Below are 22,630 nucleotides of genomic sequence, written 5' to 3'. Positions count from 1 at the left end.
AGAAGATCAAACCAACCACAGCATTTCCTAAGCCAAAGCTTAGTCTAGAGCAAATCCCTACCTCTTCAATTCTGTGAAGGCTGAGAGGTGAGGAAGCTGCAAAAGAAAAGTGAAGCTAGCAGAGTTTGGTTCATAAAGTTTAAGGAAAAACACTGTTTCCATAACAAGAGTGCAAGGTAAAGCAGCAAGTGCTGATATGAAAGTTGCAGCAAGTTATTCAGAAGATCTAGCGAAGATAATTAGTGAAGGTGGCTACACTAAACAACAGATTTTCAATGTAGACGAAACAGCACTCTATTGGAAGAAGATGCCATCTAGGACTTTCATAGCTAGAGAAAAGTCCGTGCCTGGCTTCAGAGCTTCAAAGGACAGGCTGACTCTCTTGTTAGGGGCTAATGCAGCCGGTGATTTTCAGTTGAGGCCTATATTCATTCACTTTTCAGAAAATCCCATGGCCCTTAAGAATTATGCTAAATCTTATGCTCTACCAATGGAACAACAAAGCCTGAGTGACCACACATCTGTTTACAGCATGGTTTACTGGATATTTTAAGCCTGCTGTTGGGACCTACTGCTCAGAAAAAAAGATTCCTTTCAAAATATTAGTGTTCATTGTCAATGCACCTGGTTACCCAGCAGCTCTGATGGAGATGTACAGTGAGATTCATGTTTCATACCTGCTAACACAATATCTTTAGCCCACAGATGAAGGAGTAATTTTGATTTTCAAGTATTATTTAAGAGAGACCTTGCATAAGGCTATAGCTGCCTCTGCTGGATCTGGGCAAAGTAAATGGAAAATCTTCTCAAAAGGATTCAATCATTCTAGATGCCATTAAAAACATTTGTGATTTCATGGGAAGAGGTCAAAATACCATCATTAACAGGAGTTTAGAAGAAGTTGATTCCAACCCATTGATCATGGATGATTTTGAGGGGTTTATCACTTCAGTGGATAAAGTAATTATGGAAGTAAATGTAGAAATTGCAAGAGAACGAGAAGTGGAGCCTGAAGACGTGACTGAATTGTTGCAGTTTTATGATCAAACTTGAATGGATGAGGAGTTCCTTCTCATGGATGAGCAAAGAAAGTGGTTTGTTGATCTAGAATCTACTCCTGGCAGAGATACTGTGAAGATTGTTGAAATGACAAAGGATTTAGAATATAATATAAACTTAGTTGATACGGTAGTGGCAGGCTTGAGAGGATTGACTCCAATTTTGAAAGAAGTTTTACTGTGTGTAAAGGCTATCAAATAGCATTACATGGCTACAGAGAAATCCTTAATGAGAAGGAAGAGTGGATCAGTGTGATAAACTTCATTGTTGTCTTATTTTAAGAAATCGCCACTGTCACCCCACCACTCTGGTCAGTCAGCAGCCATCAACTTCAAGGCAAGAACCCTCCATGAGCCAAAAAATTAAAAACTCCCTAAAAGCTCAGATGATGGTTAGTATTTTCAGCAAGCAATAAAGTATTTTTTAATCAAGGCATATGTTGTGTTTTTTTTTTTAGATATACTACTGTTGTACACTTAATAGACTATAGTGTAGTATAAACATAACTTTTATATGCACTGGAAAACAAAAATTCATTTGACTTGTTTTATTGCAATATTTACTTTATTGTGTTAGTTTGGAACCAAGCCTGCAATATCTCCAAGGTATGCTTGTAATGAATTGTCTTTATACTCATTGGCTGTGATTGTGAGAAAGCAGCAGTGATATTACATGTTACCATAGCGTATCATTCTTTTAAGATCCAAGGGACTGTGATTTTAGATCAAGAGCTGTCTACTTTCACTGAGGGGCATTTTATATGTTAGGGGCACTATTTGAGACCCAGGACTCAAAAGTGGAATTTGGCTTTAGGAGGTAAGGTGTCCAAGTTATTTGTTTGGTTGATTGTTTTGGGGTGGAATTGGTCCTAGGAGGATGCAGAAGACCTGTGGCTATCTCTTTCAGATCTCAGATTGAGATCTGTTTCCTTCAAAGCACTCATCTTTACTCAGCGCTCATGGTCTATATTTTGGGAGAATGTGAGGGGAGGTGCGGGAGGGAACTGATTTAAATTATGTGATGAAACATATTTGAAATGATAACATGGTAAAAACTATGAAAAGATAAAAGTACTATTCTGCCAAGCAAGTTCTTTTATATGATCTGAGATCACATGAAAAAGAGGTAGAAAGCTGTAGAACATAACATCATTCCAGCAGGTGCCTGAGGACAATTGAGGATATAAAGCTGAATTTCTTTGTGGAGAGCAGCCTCCTAATGCCTGAGTACCTTTGATGACCCTTGTTTATAAGGGAAGCTTAAAGGCTTATGATGTAGGGAGAAGTGTTGTCGGACAAGTTTAGCTGTTTGTTTCTCAAGAAGACCCCCTCTTTGCTAAGTGTAATACATTGTGGAATTCTAAATTTGTGGAGTCTTACCTTTGATTTGATCCATGAGTAAATTTGTAGTTGGGTTGATTTTTTTTTTTTTTTTAATTTTTAATGTTTGTTTATTTTTGAAAGAGAAATAGCACAAGCAGGGGAGGGGCAGAAAGAGAGGGGGACAGAGGATCTGAAGCAGGCTCTATGCTGACAGCAGAGAGCCCAATGTGGGCTCTCACCAACCATGAGATCATGACCTGAGCCAAAGTTGGAGCCTAACTGACTGAGCCTCCCAGGGTGCCCCGATTCAGTTTTAATTAGAGAGACAGGTATTATATACAAAGTAGCGAATAGCAAACAGTTTATCATTGTTATTCAAATAACTATTTTTGTTTGGTTGGTTTTTAATGTTTACTTATTTTTGAGAGAGGGAGAGAGAGAGAGTGTGTGAGCAGGGGAGAGGCAGAAAGAATGGGAGACACAAACTCCAAATCAGGCTCCACGCTCTGAGCTGTCAGCATAGAGCCCGACCCGAGGCTTGAACTTACGAACCGTGAGGTCATGACCTGAGCTGCATTTGGATGCTCAACCAACGGAGCCACCCAGGTGACGTTCAAATAACTATTGCATGCCTACCAGATGCCTAGAACTGTTATAGACACTGGGAATACAATAGTAAATAATGAGAGTTCTTGCTCTCATTGAATGGAGACAGAAGAACAAATGTATTCTATATTTTAGGTAATGGTAAATGCAAGGAAGATAATATGAAGCTGGCATTCATAAAAAGATAAAGAGTAATGGAGTGGCTGTCTTCTCTGGAAGTTAGAAAAGGCTTCCTTGAGGAAATGACATTTGAAGAGGGGAGGGAGCAAACCAGGGAAGGGGACAAAGAGCTCCAGGCAGTAGAAACCACAGTGCAAAAGCCTGTCTGTTGAGATATATTTGCATGTATTGAAAGAACAGCAGTGTGGCCAGTTTGGCTGGAATGGAATGACCACAGGGAAGATTTTAGGTAACTAGGAGAAATAGCTAGGGCCTGGATCATGTACATGTGGTAAGCCATGCTTTTTTGGCTTTTTTTCCCTAAATTTCTTTGAAAGTCACTGGAAGGTAAAGTAGGATGTGATCTGTTTTATAATTTTTTTTTTAAATTAGGAACAAGCCTAAACTTCCTGAAGAGTTGGAAGTATATGAATCATTTCAAAGTAAGTTCCCAAAGGATGTCCTGAATACTCCAGTGTGTAATTCCTACAAACAAGGATATTCTCCTATGTAACCACAATTTAACCGTCAAAGTCGGGAAATTAAGAGTCATATCATCTTCAGATTCCATTTAGTTTTCATCAGTTGTGCCAACAAATGTCTTTTATAGCCAGAGGGTCTAATTGTGCATTTCATGTGGAGCACATTTCTCTCTAGTCTCTTTAACTTTTCCTTAATTTTCATGACCTTCACACTTTTGAAAGTTACAGGCCAGTTATTATTTTTTTAATGTTTTTATTTATTTTTGAAGGAGAGAGAGAGAGAGACAGAGCATGAGTGGGGGAGGAGCAGAGAGAGAGGGAGACACAGAATCCGAAGCAGGCTCCAGGCTCTGAGCTGTCAGCACAAAGCCCGATGCAGGGCTGGAACTTACGAACCCTGAGATTGTGACCTGAGCCGAAGTTGGACGCTTAACCAACTGAGCCACCACACAGGCCAGTTATATTGTAGAAAGTCCTTCAGTGTGGGTTTGTCAAGTGTTTTCTCATGACTAGATTCAGACTATGTCTTTGGCAGAAATTTCACAGAAGCAGTGTCCCATTAGGTGGCACCCTATTTTCATTAGTCCCATTACTGATGGTATCTTCTCGCTTGAATAGGGTATATCTGCGAAGTTTCTCCTTTCTAAAGTTTTCCCTTTGCAATTAATTAGCATTTTATGTAGAGGTACTTTGAAGTTATTTAAGTATCCCATTACTCATCAAACTTTCAGTCTACTCATTTATTGTATCAGTATGAACTCCTGTTATAACCAATGAGTTACAATTCATTACTATGCTTGTTCCATTTGTTTATTTATTTACTGACTTAACTTATTTTCCTGCTCTTCTTCACCTATATCGCTTATTGCCCTACCCCCATACTCTCTGGCAACCGTCAGTTTGTTCTCTGTATTTTTGGGTCCATTTCTGCTTTTTGTTTGTTTTGTTTTTTGTATGTTTTGTATATTTTAGTTACTTATATGTGAAATCATATGGTATTTGTCTTTTCCAGTCTGACTTATTTTGCTGAACATAATACCCTCTGGGTCCGTCCCATCTGTTGTCACAGATGGTAAGATCACATTCCTTTTTTTATGACCGAGTAATATTCTGCTGCATTTGTACACCACATCTTTTTTGTCCATTCATCTTTGGATGGGCACTTGAGTTGCTTCCATGTCTTGGCTATTGTAAATGATGCTGCACTTAACGTAGGGGTGCATATATCTTTTTCAATTAGTGTTTTTGTTTTTGTCGGGTGAGTATCCAGTAGTGGAATTACTGGATCATATGGTAATTTAATTTTTAATTTTTTGAGGAAGCTCCATACTGTTTTCCACTGTAGTTGTACCAATTTTATTTCTACCAACAGTGCACAAGAGTTCCTTTTTCTCCATATCCTCGCTAACACTTGTTATTTCTCATCTTTTTGTTGCTAGCCATTCTGACAGCTCTAAGATGATATCTCATTTGGTTTTGAATTGCATTTTCCTGATGATTAATGATGTTGGGCATCTTTTTGTGTGTCTGTTGACCATTTTATTTTATTTTTGAGAGAGAGAGACAAAGCATGAGTGGGGAAGGAGCAGAGAAAGGGAGACTCAGAATCCGAAGCAGGCTCTAGGCTCTGAGCTGTCAACACAGAGCCCGACACAGGGCTCAAACCCATGAACCGGGTGATTGTGACCTGAGCCGAAGTCAGACACTTAACCGACTGAGCCACCCAAGAGCCCCCTGTGATTTACATTTTTAAAGGATCTGTGTCATTGCCGTGAAGAATGAGGAAGGGGGGGCAGTGTTGGAGCAGGCTGATTGCTGGACTAACGTGCTAGTGCTGTGAGTTGTGAGTTTGGGGACTGTACCAGTTACCCATTTTATCTTAAATTTAGCTTAAAACAATAAACAGTATCTCTCATGATTTCTGTGGGTAAGGAATTGAATGCAACTTAGCTAGATGCCTCTGGTTTAGGGTCTTTCACGAGGCTGCCCTCAAGATATCGTTTGAGGCTGCAGTCCTCTCCATAGCCAAATTCATTCACGTGGCTGTAGACAGACTTCAGAGATTTGCTTCTGCGCTCACTCATGTGGGCCTCTCCACAAGGCCATCTCTTGTGGCAGCTGGCTTCTTAAGAGCAAGTGAAGAGAACACCTGAGATGGAAGCCACAATTGTGTGCGTGTGTGCGTGTGTATTTTTCCTTTTTTTTTTTTTTTTTTTGGAAGTATAGTTAACATGGTGTTACATTAGGCCAGTCTTTTAAAACCTAATCTCAGAAGTAACATCCTACACTTAATGCTGCGTTCTTTTTATTAGAAATGAGTCAGTAAATACAGCCCATACTCATGGAAAGTGGATGAAAGTGAGGGAAAAAAACCTCAGTTCCTTTCTTCCCTAGTAGGGAAAAACTCTTCCCTGCTGTGTGTTTCTCTTGTGAGTCTCCTTTACATACTAGACACTTCACTTCTGACACTTGCGGTTACCAAATGTGTAGGGATTCCCCCCCCCACCCACAACAACAAGAAAGTCTCTGACAGCAGCTGGGTGTCCTACAGTTTAACTCATTTTTGACACTGTCCGGAGATAGTGTCAGATCCCACAACAGGTAAGGTTTCAGTCCCACAAGACTGCCCCCTCTACCTCTTCCTCTGATGCCACACACAAGCCCAACGCTTCTGAGCAGCCAGCTATAGATTGGTCAGGAGGTTAGGGGGTGAAGCTGGAAATTCCAAGCTTTTGATCATGGCTTGGTCTTCCTGGTGACTACCCTCATCCAGGACCATCTTGAAGCCTATCTAGAGTCACCTCATTAGAACAAGAGATGCTCCTACTGCTCTTATTACTCAGGAATTTATGAGAGTGTTGGGAGCCCTGTGTCAGGGTCAGATCAAAGACAGATATTAAGGGGCGCCTGGCTGGCTCAGTCGGTGGAATGTGTGATTCTTGACTTCAGGGTCGTGGGTTCCAGCCCCATGTTAGGTGTGGAGATTACTTAAAAAATAAAATCTTTAAAAAAATATTTTTTTAATATTTATGTTAGAGAGAGAGCATGTGCAAGGCAGAGGGGCAGGGGCAGAGAGAGGGAGACAAAGCATCCAAAGTGGGCCCTATGCTGACAGCAGAGAGCCTGATGCAGGGCTCGAACTCACAAACAGAGAGGTCATGACCTGAACCGAAGTCAGACACTTAACGAACTGAGCCACCCAAGTGCCAAAAAAATAAAATCTTAAAAAAAAAAAAAAAAAAAAAAAAAAAAGACATATTAAAACAATAGATGCCCCTAGTGTTATCATTAGGAAGTTACAAAAGTCTCAGGAGCTTTGTGCCAGGAGTTGGGTACAGAGACCAGTATATATATTTTCTGTTATCCATAGAGGATTACACAGGGTATGTATACCCAGAGGCTGTGGTCATGGAGGCCATCCTAGAGACTGCCTACCACAGGGATATATTTTGAAGTAAAATGGAGGATTTGCTGATGGAGTGAATTTTGAGAGAAAAAAGTCAAGTATGACTTCAAGATTTTTGGCCTGAACTACTGGTGGTAACTGAGGTGAGGAAGATCGGGTAGGGTGGGGGAAGCAGAACTGGAAGAGGCAATGAAGAATTCTACTTTGTCTATGTTAAGTAGGAGATGCCTATTAGAAAACCAAGTGGGAATGGTGGGTAGACAGTTAAACACTAGTCTTTAGGTCAGGATAGAGGTTGGTGATGGAGATAGGACTTCATTGTCATTTTACCTAGTGTAGTATACAATGGAACTTAGTGAATTGTAGGTAAAAGGGTTAAGTGAATCTGATCTTCAGTTAAATGCCTAGCTTTGTTTCCCTGGAAACCAGATTTGATTGTAGCAACTACAGGAGTCCCCTCTTATCCACGGTTTTGCTTTCCGTGGTTTCAGTCACCCCTGGTCACCCATGGTTTAGAAGCAGGTGATCTCCTGATGTATGGTCAGAAGGTCAGTAGTAGCCTAACACTATGTCACAATGCCTGCGTCATTTACTGCACTTCCTCTCATCAGAAAAGTGTTTTATCATCTCACATCACAAGAGGAAGGGTGAGAATGGTACAAAAATATTTTGAGAGGAGGGAACTATATTCACATAACTTACTATATTACAGTTCTATTTTACTATTAGTTATTGTTGTTAGACTCTTACTGTGACTAATTTATAAATTAATCTTTATCCCAGGTGTGTAAATGTAGGAAAAAGGATAGTATTTATAAGGGTTGGTACTATCCACAGTTTCAGGCATGCACTGGGGATCTTAGAACTTCACCCCTGCAAACAAGGAGGGGGACTACTATATACTGCTAGACAAAATTGATCCTTGATTGGTACATTGCATCTGGATGAGAGCAATTATAAATGCCTGGTGAGTTAGCTGTTTGAGCTTCCTTGTGTATTGCTGCTCTTAGATCTGGGATGTCCCTTGTGAGAATGGGAATCCTGAAGCTGCGCCTGTGGAGTTGTTGTTATTAGAGGTGTTAGTTTTTGTAGAGCATGAAGCCTTTAAGTCAGGGCAGCTCCTGCACCTGATGTGGCTCTCCTCTCACTTGAGCCTAGGGAGTCCAAGAAAATGGGTCCTGAACAGCAGGGTGAGCAGCTGTCACCTGCACGAACTATCGCAAAGTCTCCCAATGAGAGGAACACCTGATGTTGCCTATGGGGTGAGCTGTAGTTCTGTCCTCTTTCTGAGACGTCTGGTGCTGGAGATGGCCTGTGATAGTATATGAATCTGTAGGGTAGCTGCATAATCTCAACTAGAGAAGGATTCCCTTCTGAAGTGTCAAGTGTTTATCCTAGAAACAGGGAATTTCTTCAATAAACTTCTGTGGTTCACATACTGTTCCCTAATCTAGTGGGAACATTAGAAATCTTGTGGGAAAAAGAGTTCATTTTATCTCATCGCAAGGCTTTCATTTCTTTGACTGTCAGCAGCTAGTGAGGCTGTTGGGTCTACCAGTAGATAAACAAAAGGTGTATGTGCTGATGTGAATGTCTGGGATGGGCAGTGGAGCTCCATGTACCTTGAAAATAAAAAACTGAATGCCTAGAACCTAGCACAGTACTCAGCTTACAAATCACTTATTCAACAAATGTTAAGCATCCCAGTATGTATCATGCACTGATAGATTTACACATTCACAGTGGTAAACAAAATAGATGGTCCTTGCTATCTTGGAGTTTATAGTCATTTAATGAATGCTAGCTGGTAGACTGTACTATAACTGAGTGTTATTTTTCTTTGTTACAGTACTTTTATTTTCTTAAAAAAATCTTTTTTAATGTTTATTCATTTTTGAGAGAGAGAGAGACAGAAGAGCATGAGCAGGGGAGGGGCAGAGAGAGAGGGAGACACAGAATTTGAAGCAGGCTCCCGGCTCTGAGCTGTCAGCACAGAGCCCAATGCAGGGCTTGAACCCACAAACCGTGACATCATGACCTGAGCTGAAGTTGGATGCTCAACCGATTGAGCCACCCAGGTGCCCCTTATAATACGTTTATTTTCTTATGTAAGTTCTATTCTCTTATAGAATCAGCAGTGAGATTTTAATTTCTTTTTCAGGAGTTTATATGAGCTTAACCTGACTGAACAGAATACTCAAAGTATTTCAGTAGATCACAAATAGTCTTTTATGCCATTATACTCTTACACCATTTTGATTATCCTTAATTTTATCTCTATAGCCACAGTAATGCACCAAAGTCTTTATTTCCTTCCTTCTTCCTTCCTCCCTTCCATCCTTCCTTCATTTCCTTCCTTCCTTCCTATTTTGAGACAGAGAAAATCTTAAGCAGCTTCCACACTCAGCACGGAGCCATGGGGCTTGATCCCATGACCCTGGGATCGTGACCTGAGCTGAAATCAAGTGTGGAACACTCAACTGACTGAGCACCAGGTGCCCCCTTTATTTTCATTTTTATGCTTGTTAGCTTTTGCCTAGAATTAGTGACAGATTGGGGTGTCTGGGTGGCTCAGTTGGTTGGGTGACTGACTTCTGCTCAGGTCATGATCTCACAATTTGTGAGTTTGAGCCCCACATCGGGCTCTGTGCTGACAGCTCAGAACCTGGAGCCTATTTTAGATTCTGTGTCTCCCCCTCTCTGTACCCCTCCCCTGCTCATGCTCTGTGTCTCTCTGTCTCTCAATAATAAATAAACGTTAAAAAAAATTAAAAACAAAAGAATTAGTGACAGATAAACCAAGTAAGTAGTTAGTATCTATATAAAATTTGACAAAGGAAAATGTTGAGAGTAAAATGGTGGAAAATTTGGGCTCTTTTATGCATAATAGTATAAAATTACTGTTTCTACTTCTATCAAGAGTTTTTTGAAGTGTTGGAACCCTGAAATCCTTTAAATCAAGTTAAACAAATATGGCTTACCTAGAAATCTAGGTATGTATCTCTACTATGTATATACTTTTTTCTCCACTTGGTGGCACCTTCTGTTCATTTCTAAGTAACATCTTTTCTCCCTCAATGTAGTACAGCCAGTCTCTCCTTGTATATTGATTTTTCTTATTAAGATTAATGGTTAAATTACTGAAGTAATAAAATAAATACACTATTTTCCAAATAATAGTATATGTTGAAAATTTCCTATTTTTAACAGAAAATTATTTTTGCCTTGAAGATTTTTCCATAGCCATAGCGTAATTAACACATGTTTTTACTCTTGTGAGGATCCCTTTTCCTTGTGGTCAGCTTTTTTTCAGTTAGCATATGATGTTCTAGATGCCTTTGTAGAAAAATAGGGTGCAAGTTAGGGAGACTGAGCATGATAGGAATCAAAGTTGCTTCATAGGTTTAGGTTTGAGAGGTTGGATGGTGTCACCATTCACTGGGATGGGAAGACTGGGAGAAGAGTAGGATGGGGAGTGGAGGATTACGGTCAGATTCTCTTTGGATATAGTAAATTTGAGATACCTATCAGAAATCCAAGAGAATAGATGTGTCAGGTGACCAGCTGGTATATAAATCTGGAGTTTAGGACAGAGGTTGAGCTGGCAAAGAAAAATGAGAAGTACCTAGCAAGGTAAGAGGGAAGGCAAGAGAGAATAGTGTTTCAACAAAGATGAGAAGGCTAGCTGAATTGATTGATGCTGAGAGATTGCTTGAGGTAAGTAAGGACAAAGAAGCATCCATTTGGTTTGGCAGTATGAAGTTCATTGAGTCTAAATGGAATCTGTTCTTAAGAATGTGAGAGACCAGAAAAGTTTAAAGAATCTGGCAGGGGCCAGGGATAATCTACATAACCCCTGAGAGACAACTGTCGACATTTGGCATATTTCCTTTAGTCCTTTTAAATAATTTTTTATGTCATTGTTGTGTCCATAATCATACTCAGTTTTTTTTCTCTTAATATTATAAGCAAATTTCCAGGTTATTAAAACAATCAGTACAATTACTGTTAATTTTTTTCTAATTATAAAAATGTGTAATTGTTATAGCAAATTTGGAAAACCCAGAGATACATGAAGTGGAAATAAAAATAAACTCCTTGGCCTAGAAATAAACACTGTTAACATTTCTTTTTTTTCATTTTCTTTTTTTTTTTTTAATGTTTATTTATTTTTGACAGAGAGAGATACAGAGCATGAACGGGGGAGGGGCAGAGAGAGAGGGAGACACAGAATCCAAAGCAGGCTCCAGGCTCTGAGCTGTCAGCACAGAGCTCAACATGGGGCTCGAACCCATGAGCCATGAGATCATGACCTGAGCTGAAGTCAGACGTTTAACTCACTGAGCCACCCAGGCACCCCTGAGGATCTGCATTTAAAGAGAAGGAATATTTCAAATGGATCACAGTGTGGAGAACAGATTACGATTTGTTGATCATACCCTCTTTAGAAGAAGGTTTGTGATTATAAATAACTATATATAGATATGTGTGTGTAACAGTATTTTGTTTGCTGGCCTCCTTTTCTCACTTAATAAATCACAAACATTTTCCCCATTTCACTAAATATTCTGCTTGTCAGTTTGAGATTTTTAGCATCTAAGGGGCTTTTGATGTATAAAGATTAATGGAAATTTGGATTTAAAATGAATATACTGTTTATTACAGCAGCAATCTATTACCATTTTTTATTTTAGTTCCAGTATAGTTAGCATACGGTGAACTGTTAGTTTCAGGGGTACAGTATAGTGATTCAGCTCCTCCCTACACCAGCCTGTGCTCATCACAAATGCACTCCTTAATCCTCATCACCTGTTCAACACATCCCCCGACCAACTCCCCTCTGGTAACCATCCGATTGTTCTCTGTAATTAAGAGTTACAGCTGCAATTTTTTTTTTTTAATTTTTTTTTAATGTTTATTTTTGAGAGAGAGAGAGACAGAGCATGAATGGGGGAGGGTCAGAGAGAGGGAGACACAGAATCTGAAATGGGCTCCAGGCTCTGAGCTGTCAGCCCAGAGCCCGACACGGGGCTCGAACTCACAGACCGAGAGATCATGACCTGAGCCGAAGTCAGACGCTTAACCGGCTGAGCCACCCAGGCGCCCCTACAGCTGCAATTTTTAAAACCTACTTGTTCTTCAGCCTTGAGGTCCAATTTATAAATAGGATAACAAGATTAGTAAGTTGAACATTTTTGCATAAAAATAAAGAACAATTATTTTCTCTTGTTTGATAAACTCAAATGGAAAGGATTAAAATCTCCTAAACAATTATCTCCTTTTTCCAGTTTAGTTAATTACATTCCTTTCAACATTTTAGGTCACAATTATAAATGTAGGATATATATTTTTTCAATATCTTCAAATGCCCAAAGTAGATAGATGAACAGACCTATCAAGCAAAATGTTCTTAAGCCCTTAAATGACTCATGTTTAATCACGCTAGAAACTTAAGGGTCGTCCTCACAGGTCTTTTTTCTCTAATATCCAGTCAGTCAGCAGGTTCCATGTGATTACTTTCTGAATATGTCCCACATCTGATCACTACTTCTGTCATTATTACCCTGGTCCAAACCACAGTTAACTCTTGCTGGAAACTTCTACCACAACCTTCCAACTGGTCTGATTACATTCTTGCAGCGCACTAGTATTCTCCACATACTCAGTGATTGGAGTGGTTATTTTACAAATCTCTGCTCAGAACTCTACATCAGTTTCCCGTCATGATGACAGTGAAAACCCCAACTCCTTACAAGGCCTTGTGTGCTGTTGGCCCTGCCAGGCTCTGCATACACTGTCCTGTTCACTGCCCCGCCAACTCTTGATGTAACCACTCTGTCCTCACTTTCCCTTGAATGGTGAGCATGCCCACCTCAGTCGCTCTGTACCAGCTGTTTTCCCAGATGCAACATGGGTCACACCTTTACCTTATACAAGTGCGTCCTCTGGTGGCTCCTCAGTCTACCCTATCCAGAAGAGCCCTTTCCTTTCACACTGTGTCCTCTTCCCCTGCTCTAGTGTTTTCCTTGGTAGCACTTATCTCTGCCTGGTGTTTTGTTATAGAGTATTTAATTTATTGTTTCCCCAACTACCATGCTTCTTGATCATAGCAACTTTGTTCACTGCTGTGTCGCTAATGCCTAAAATGGTGTTTAACACATAGTGGATGCTCAATAAATATTTGTTGGATGAGGGGTGCCTGGCTGGCTCATTCGGTTAAGTGTTCGACTTTGGCTCAGGTCATGATCTCACAGTTTGTGGGTTCAAGCCCCGCGTCAGGCTCTGTGCTGACATCTCAGATGCTGGAGCCTGGTTGAAATTCTGTGTCTCCCTCTTTCTCTGCTCCTCCCCTGCCGGCACTCTGTCTTTGTCTCTCTCTGTCTCCCAAAAATAAATAAAAACATTTCAAAAATTAAAAAAAAAATTGTCGAATGAATGTAGATATACTGTCTTACTTGAAACAACCTTTGTTTTTTGTTTTGTTTTTTCTTAAAGTACACTTCACACCCAGCGCAGAGCCCAATGCAGGGCTTGAACTCATGACCCTGTTATCAAGACCTGAGCTGCGATCAAGGGTTGGACACTTAACCAGCTGAGCCACCCAGACGCCCCTAATTTTGTAATTTGAATACAGTAATTGTCTTTGCTTCTTCTAGTTGATCCAGAAATGCTATGTCTGTCACTTCTTTTACAACTTGTATTTGAATTTGAAGGTAGATTTACATATGAATTCTATTCTGACTTTAACCTGTCTTTGCATGAGCCTGCAGGTGATTAGGGGAGAGGCAGAGATAAAGGGAGAGAGAATCCCAAGCAGGCTGTTGCACTGTAAGTGTGGAGCCTGATGCAGGGCTCGAACTCACAAACCATGAGATCATGATCTGAGCCAAAAATCAAGAGACAGACACTTAACCAACTGAGCCACCCAGGTGCCCCAACCTGTCCTTTCTAATACCTTTTCCCACTGAATCATTTGTTTTGTTATAGTCTTTTAAAAATATTCCCCTGAATAAGTTGCCAGCTATCAGCAGCAGAGGATGTCTTCCTTTGGGTGCATCTGCTTAATCCAGCCTCTTTCGGGTCAGGGGTGTTGTGTAAAATACTACTTGACCTGAACCGAAATGAGTGTTATTCAGTACACTGTGCTGCGAGATTCTTTTCAAAACAGATCCTTCCTAGTGTTTTATTTTCTGCTCCAGAAAATCAGAATATTAAGCCACTGTGCTCTAAGAACTGCAGACTGCCTGCTTAGGTAGATTTTCCTGTGTTACAGAATGTTACTCTATAACATTTCTCTGTTAAAGTGTATTAATTATACGCAGAAGACAAGATTTTGATTTTTAAAGTTCAGCTTTTGTTGAATACATTTCACTTACTATTCAGTGCTTCATTTAAGGTCAGTTCTCACTTTTTTTTTAATTTAATTTATTTTTTTAATTTACATCCAAGTTATCATATAGTGCAACAATGATTTCAGGAATAGATTCCTTAATGCCACTTACCCATTTAGCCCATCCCCCTCCCACAACCTCTCCAAGAACCCTCTGTTTGTTCTCAGTATTTAAGACTGTCTTATGTTTTGTACCCCTCACTGTTTTTATATTATTTTTGCCTCCCTTCCCTTATGTTCATCTGTTTTGTATCTTAAAGTCCTCATATGAGTGAAGTCATATGATATTTGTCTTTCTCTAATTTTGCTTAGCGTAATACCCTCTAGTTCCATGCACATAGTTGCAAATGGCAAGATTTCATTCTTTTTGATTGCCGAATAATACTCCATTGTGTGTGTGTGTGTGTGTGTGTGTGTGTGTGTGTGTGTGTGTGTATATACCACATCTTCTTTATCCATTCATCCATCGATGGCTCTTCCCATACTTTGGCTATTGTTTGCAGTGCTGCTATAAACATTGGGGTGCATGTGTCCCTTCGAAACAGCATACCTGTGTCCCTTGGATAAATACCTAGTAGTGCAATTGCTGGGTCATAGGGTAGTTCTATTTTTAATTGTTTGAGAACCTCTGTACTGTTTTCCAGAGTGGCTGCACCAGTTTGCATTCCCACCAACAATGCAAAAGAGATCTTTCTCCGCATCCTTGCCAACATCTGACATTGCCTGAGTTGTTAATGTTAGCCCTTCTGACAGGTGTGAGGCGGTATCTCATTGTGGTTTTGATTTGTATTTCCCTGGTGATGAGTGACGTGGAGCATTTTTTCATGTGTCGGTTGGCCATCTGGATGTCTTTGGAGAAGTGTCTATTCATGTCTTTTGCCCATTTCTTCACTGGGTTATTTGTTTTTTGGGTGTTGAGTTGGATAAGTTCTTTATAGATTTTAGATACTAAGCCTTTATCTGATATGTCATTTGCAACTATCTTCTCCCATTCCGTCGGTTGCCTTTTAGTTTTGCTGATTGTTTCCTTCACTGTGCAGAAGCTTTTTATTTTGATGAGGTCCCAGTAGTTCATTTTTGCTTTTGTTTCCCTTGCCTCCGGAGACGTGTTGAGTAAGAAGTTGCTGTGGCCAAGATCAAAGAGGTTTTTGCCTGCTTTCTCCTCGAGGATTTTGATGGCTTCCTGTCTTACATTGAGGTCTTTAATCCATTTTGAGTTTCTTTTTGTGTATGGTGTAAGAAAGTGGTCCAGATTCATTTTCCTGTATGTTGCTGTCCAGTTTTCCCAGCACCACTTGCTGAAGAGACTGTCTTTTTCCATTGGATGTTCTTTCCTGCTTTGTCAAAGATTAGTTGGCCATACATTTGTGGGTCCATTTCTGAGTTCTCTATTCTGTTCCAGTGATCTGAGTGTCTGTTTTTGTGCCAGTTCTATACCATCTTGATGATTACAGCTTTGTAGTATAGCTTGAATTACGAGATTGTGATGCCTCCTGCTTTGGTTTTGTTTTTCAAGATTGCTTTGACTATTTGGGGTCTTTTCTGGTTCCATACAAATTTTAGGATTGTTCTAGCTCTGTGAAGAATGCTGGTGTTATTTTGATAGGGATTGCATTGAATATGTAGATTGCTTTGGGTAGTATCAACATTTTAACAATATTTGTTCTTCCTATCCAGGAGCATGGAATCTTTTTTCCATTTTTTTGTGTCTTATTCAATTTCTTTCATAAGCTTTCAGTAGTTTTCAGTGTATAGATTTTTCACCTTCCTGGTTTGATTTATTCCTAGGTATTTTATGGTATTTGGTGATTCTAACATTTTTCAAAGATGAGTTGTTGGCAATTTTCATAGCTGGAAATAAGGAAATAAACTACCTATTAGTCTTGGGGCAGAAGGAACTGCTCTTAATTTCAGTTTCCAGAATAAATCTTTATTGTGTTCAAAGGTTGTCAGTGTATATAGTACATGCTAGAGATAGTCTCATGTAGAAAATTTGAGGTTTCTAGATTAAAAGTTCATTATTTGAACTTTTTCCATGTAATTTCAGTGAATGACTTTGCATGATGGAGTTGGTTTAGAAAAAAATTCCATTAAGGTTGACTGAGAGAAAGTCTGTCTGCCACTGAAACATCTGGGAATACTTTAGATTGAGTGATTAAAAAAATTTTTTTTTAATGTTTATTATTTTTGAGGGGGAGAGAGAGACAAAGTGCGAGTGGGAAGGAGCAGAGAGAGAGAAGGGGACACAGAATGTGAAGCAGGCTCAAGGCTCTGAGCTGTCATCACAGACCTGGATGTGGAGCTTGAATCCACGAAACGTGAGATCATGACCTGAGCTGAAGTTGGATGTTTAACCGACCGAGCCACCCAAGTGCCCCTAGATTGAGTGATTTTTTTAACAAAAGAAATGGTGGCTTAAGTGGTATGAAATGGAGTTAGATTAGAAATGGACAGAACCTATTTATGGTCTCAAAATAAAAGACAAATGACTTGGGGAAGATTTTAAAACTGCCTCTAATTGGTCTGAATTAGAAGAAGGATTTTTCTTTTTAATAGCTTAATTTCTTCTTATAAAGTAGTACATTTTCATTATAGGAAATTCAGAAAGTAACAAAGGAAACAAAAATAACCTATTATCCTATCACGCAGACAAACCATTCACACAGACAAATCACTGTTAACATTTTGACATATTTTTTAAAGTATTTATTTTGAGAGACAGAGTGAGTGAGCATGAGTGGGGGAGGGCCAGAGAGAGAGAGGGAAAGAGAGAATCCCAAGCAGGCTCCACATTGTCAGCACAGAGCCTGACACAAGGTTCAAGCTCATGAACCATGAGATCATGACCTGAGTTGAAATCAAGAGTTGGAGCTTAACCGACTGAGCCACTCAGGCACCTCAACATTTTGATATATATTCTTCTGATCTCTTTTTCTATTCATACAAATCCTTTTGTTTTTGTTTTTAATGTTAAGTAGGCCTTTTGAAGAGGTAGCCTGGGTTTAAATTCTAGCTCTACTACCTTGGGCAAGTTTTTAATAATTCCCCAGTTTCCTCATTTATGAAATTGGGATAATAATATCTATCTCATAGAGTTGTTATAAGGATTAAAGGAGTTAATATTTGTTAAGTATTTAGAGGGGCGCCTGGGTGGCTCAGTCGGTTGAGCGGCCGACTTTGGCTCAGGTCATGACCTCATGGTCCGTGAGTTCAGGCCCCGCATCAGGCTCTGTGCTGACAGCTCAGAACCTGGAGCCTGTTTCAGATTCTGTGTCTCCCTCTCTCTGACCCTCCCCTGTTCATGCTCTGTCTCTCCCTGTCTCAAAAATAAATAAAACGTTAAAAAAAAAAAAGTATTTAGAATGGTATCCATGACTTATAAATGCTATGTAAATACTGTTAAATAAATTAAGTGAATAATCTGCCATTTAAACTTAACATATGGTGAACATTTTCTCAAAGTCATAAAATATTCTCTGTAATACAATTTTTAATGATGTTTTAGTCTTCTGTCATGTATATGTCATGAATTATTTTAAAAAAATTTTTTTTTATGTTTATTCATTTTTGAAAGAGAGAGAGAGAGAGAGACAGATCACAAGTAGGGGTGGGGCTGAGAGAGAGGGGGATACAGAATCCGAAGCAGGCTCCAGGCTCTGAGCTGTCAGCACAGAACCCGATGCAGGGCTCGAACTCAGGAACTGTGAGATCGTGACCTGAGCCGAAGTTGGATGCTCAACTGACTGAGCCACCCAGGCGCCCCTATGTCATGAATTATTTAAGTATTCCGTTTCATTCTTGGTTTTATTCTTTCCATTTTTTTCACTAATATAAATAAAGCTGTGGTCAGTGACCTTGTTCTTAAACATTTACCCACACGTCTCCATTTCCTTAAGACACATTTCTGTGGGTAAAATTGTTGCATCCATGAATGAACATGTTTTGAAAGTGTTCGGTACTTCTTGCCAAATTGCCCTCGATTTATATTCTTAGTGTATATACATTCAGTTGTATGTGAGTGTTAGTCTCTATAATTTCACCAGTGTTGGGTATTATTACTTTTTAAAATCTTTGCCAGTTCAGCAAATAAAAATATAACTATATCTGATTTTATTTTGCATTGCCTTGATTGAGCTTTTTGTGTTTGCCATTTTTACTTTTTTCTTTTATGATTCATCCTTTAATGGCTTTCGTCCATTTTTCCTTTGGACATTTGACTTTTTCTTTCTGATTTGTAATGATAGGTGAACTACTTTTCTGTATATGACAAATATTTCCCCATTTGTTTTATCCTTTAATCTTGTTTGACATAGACATTTCAGTTTTTATGTAGTAGAATTAACACTTTTTCTTTATGCCTTTTTGCTTTTAATGTTAATCTTAGAAATGGTTCTTCACATTCTATAGATATCAATATTTTATGAATATAAATATTCACTCATGTTGTATCTGAGCATTATTGATCTGTCTGGAATCTATTTTGATGTATGCCTAGGGAAATCTAACTTGATTTCTTTTCAACAAAATTCATTATTCTAGCATAATTTGTTGAAAAATATTTAGTTGCCCCAATAATTTGAAATGCCAGCCTTACCTTATATATACTTCAGTCTGTTTGGAGAATTTTATTCCATAGTATTGTTCTTTTTTACCAGTTTTTATACCATTCTAATGTTTGCAACCTTTAATGTCTGATAATGCCCATCTTCCTGATTGTTAGGGGTTTTCAAAATTTTCTTGGGTAGGCTTTCAGCTGATCCATAGAAATATAATTGTCAAACCCCGTTGGGATTTTGATTCAGCTTGCATTTAGAAATAACAGTTACTGAGCCAACAAGGTTTGAGTTGGCTATCTTGTGATGAACTATTTTTGTCTTTTAAATGTTAGATTTATCATTCCCATCCTGGGGTTATTTAGATAGCTCTCAGGATTTTGGCAGATACTTAGATGCTATCATAATCCTAACCCTATTTCATCTCTTGATTGTAATTTAAGTTTCTTGACCAAAAGGTTCTCTTCAACCATTGAGAAGCTGTGTTCAAGCCTCAGCTTGGTGGCATATGTGCTTTGGGACCTTGGGAAAGTCATTTCAATTCTGTTTACTCAGTTTTGAAATATGAGATACTTAGATTAGTATGAAGTAAGTAACTGAATGGTATGTGTGGATATGCTTCATAAACTAAAGTGGGAAAGAATACTAGTTTTAGTATGATGAACACTTTTACCTCAAAAAACAATCATGTTTTTCTTTAGTCTTTCATATCCATTTAAAAAAAACATTATTTAATGCCTGGGTGGCTTAGTCAGTTGAGTGTCTGACTCTTGATTTTGGCTCAGGTCATGATCTCACGTTTCAGGAGTTGGAGCCTCGTGTCTGGCTCTGTGCTGACAGCACAGAGTCTGCTTAGGATTCTCTCTGTCTCTCCCCCTCTCCCTCACTTGTGTGCTCTCTCTCTTTCTCTAAAAGATGAATGCATGAACAAACAAATACTAAAAAAAAATTTAATGACCCAGCTGAAAATCTGCTTTGCAAAAACTGGTGTGGAAATCTAGAAGGTATGATTTATTTAGCCTTTATTTAATAATACCATACCAACAACAACAGAAAGGTTATATCAATCTAGCAGATTATAAACATTTTCTTGTTTCTTATAGCTCTTTATACTGCCATCATGAGAATAAATTGTTGCTCACTCATTCCTTGATTCTTGCCTGTAGCCTTGCTGGATAAACATTTTCAGATTTTATGTATTGTGGTAAAAATATTTTTTAGTTTTCTTGAGCATTTTCTATGTCTCCCTGAGATCTTCAGTCCCTCATTTAAGTAACTGGATAGACATATATCAGGTTTGGACTCTGTTTTCTTAAATATCATTTTAACCTTCAAGAGTCTTGACAGCAATTATTTAAATAAAATTTTTCTGTTATTTTGTTCACATAAATTAGTTCCTTAAGCTGCCTCAGCAAGGTAAAAGTTAAATATTTCTGTTGTGCCTTAAGCTTACATAAAGCCCCTTGATAAGTATCAGCCTTAGTTTTGACAACTAATCCCTCCTTTGAGTGGCTAGTAGAGCCTGTCTCATTGCCTGCCAGCATCTCAGTTGGGGCTCATGTTCATAGTCGCAGTTTATTGGTCCACGTCATTTTCCCTAATCCCCAGTTTCTGTTGGAGGATGTGAGAGAGACACCAACCCTGTGTGTACAGATGTCTTCATTCTTTATTGTGTTAGCTGATCATGATACAATGTCTTCAGACACAAATATAGCAATAGTAATAATAATTTATCTCCTCTCTTTTTGGTTTTAGCCAATACCTAGCTATATCTATCAATTACTACTAACAGATATTCTTAAACATAAGTAGCGTCATAAACTTTTCTCATTAATGTAGTCTTATTTTACTGAAACCTCCTCTACTTGTCCTTTTCTCTATAGCTAGGAAATCCCCCCTCCCTTTTTTTTTTTTTTCTTGGAGCTGCCTTTCTCTGCCTGTTCCCTCCCCTCATTCCCTTTTCCCATAACATCATCCTTTCTTGTGAGCTTCCAGCCTTGCGGAATCTGGTACGAATCCTCTTTCCGCTTCCTGTCCCATATAAACTCAGTGTTGCTTCCTGCTCAGTTCTTCTATTTGTCCCTTGGACTTTGATCCCTCCTTTTTCTGTCCTTAGTGACAGCTTCACTGTCTTTTTCCTTTCTACTCCATGCACCCAGCTTCCTTTAAATTGTTAAACACTTAAAAACTGAAATACTTGTGAACTTTAGGCTGTGATTTAATGTTTTTAATATAGCAAATTGTGTGTTCTGTAGTATTCTTCTGAAGCTTGAATTTAAGGTGCTTGCAGAGATCTCTTCTTCAGCAAGAGACTCTCAGTTTTAAACTAGAGCTTCATCAGCCAGAGCAGCCTGCGCATACCAAAACTCCAGATCAGCCTCTAGCATCTAATAGCAGTGCTGTATTTCATCAATTCTGAAATACATTTTTACCTCTAAAATTAGGGTACATATTATAATCAATAGTATCATGAGTTAATTGGCAGCATGTTTTTCTTAGAGATAACATATAAAATGGTGTATATTTGAAAATTGATAGTGTCGTAGATACGATGAAATATAGTAACAAGAAAAGCAATAGCTAACATCTTTTGAGTACCTACTGTGCACAAGAATTTTTCTAGGGGCTTTATGTGTATTATCTCATTTCATCCTTATGCCATCTTTCAGAAGTCAGGATGCTCAGTTGAAAAAGCTAAGGCATAGAAGTGCAGCTAGTAAGTGAGGGAGCTGAGATTTGAGCTCAAGCCACAGAATAGCCCCAGAGCTGCCCGCTTAGCTCACCTGCCACCACACCATCCTGCCTCTTCATAACTGTCTTTCTTTTCCTCTTTAAGGCATCGTTGGCTTCACTCTATGACTGATGATCCTCCAACAACAAAACCACCTACCGCTCGTAAATTCATTTGGACAAACCATAAGTTCAATGTGAGTGGCACTCCAGAACAATATGTACCTTATTCTACCACTAGAAAGAAGATTCAAGAGTGGGTCCCACCTTCAACACCTTACAAGTAAAGACGATGGAAAATAATTTAAACATGTATAATATGGGGCTCTTCGTGTAATTGCACTTTTACTGATTAAAATTGTTTGATTAAGCAATGTCTTTTATGCCTTTTTGCCCTTACCTTTGTCATTCATGAACTGCAAAATAGAAGCTTACAAACATGTGTAATTGAAGTAGACCTCTGTTGGGGTGTATTCCCCCCTTGCTGCCGCGGGCATGGCTGTGCTTCAGGACATTGCCTCACATAGTTGACCGACAGGGGAAGGCCTAAAGCTGAGCTGAGTCCAACAAGACTTTATTGTGGGAATCTGAAACATGGTGGGACACAGGCTGAGTCATCAGAGCTGAATGGCTTTGATGGTAGCTCTCTAAGGGGAAGGTTATCAGGGATTTCCTATTTACTGAGTTTTGGTTCTTTCACTGTTTATTTGGACCTGTGAACTATCACAGGATCCATTCCAGTATATTCTGATTTCCTTAAGCTAACTGGCATCATTGATTTTCTTGTTGTTTGCACATAAAAGAACTTTAGCTAATATCCAGGTTGGTTCCAGAGAATGGGCTGTAGACAAAAGACCTTCAGGGAAATGTGGAATCTTCGGAATTGGTCATATCTGGGTACTAGGAAAGGCAGTGCAACACCC

The 22,630-nt window shown here is 39.0% G+C and overlaps 1 protein-coding gene across 2 annotated transcripts in view; it reads left to right on the top strand.

Annotated features, from left to right (window-relative positions):
- The window catches only part of NDUFA12 (NADH:ubiquinone oxidoreductase subunit A12), a 29,279-nt gene extending 7,202 nt beyond the window's left edge, over nucleotides 1-22,077 (top strand). The window contains exons 4-5 of one of the 2 annotated variants that reach the window (XM_042947381.1): nucleotides 3,540-3,589; nucleotides 21,814-21,930. In XM_042947381.1, coding sequence (XP_042803315.1) covers nucleotides 3,540-3,589; nucleotides 21,814-21,836 — 73 coding nt within the window. In that variant the 3' untranslated portion in view covers nucleotides 21,837-21,930. Of the gene's footprint in view, nucleotides 1-3,539; nucleotides 3,590-21,813 lie in introns of both variants that reach the window. The other variant, XM_042947382.1, reaches the window with a different exon arrangement.
- The last annotated feature ends 553 nt before the right edge of the window (nucleotides 22,078-22,630 follow it).

Source organism: Panthera leo, chromosome B4 (genome assembly GCF_018350215.1).
Source record: "Panthera leo isolate Ple1 chromosome B4, P.leo_Ple1_pat1.1, whole genome shotgun sequence".
Taxonomy (NCBI): domain Eukaryota; kingdom Metazoa; phylum Chordata; class Mammalia; order Carnivora; family Felidae; genus Panthera; species Panthera leo.
The sequence above is the reverse complement of the archived record's forward strand: the minus strand, read 5'-3'. Positions and strand labels throughout refer to the sequence as shown.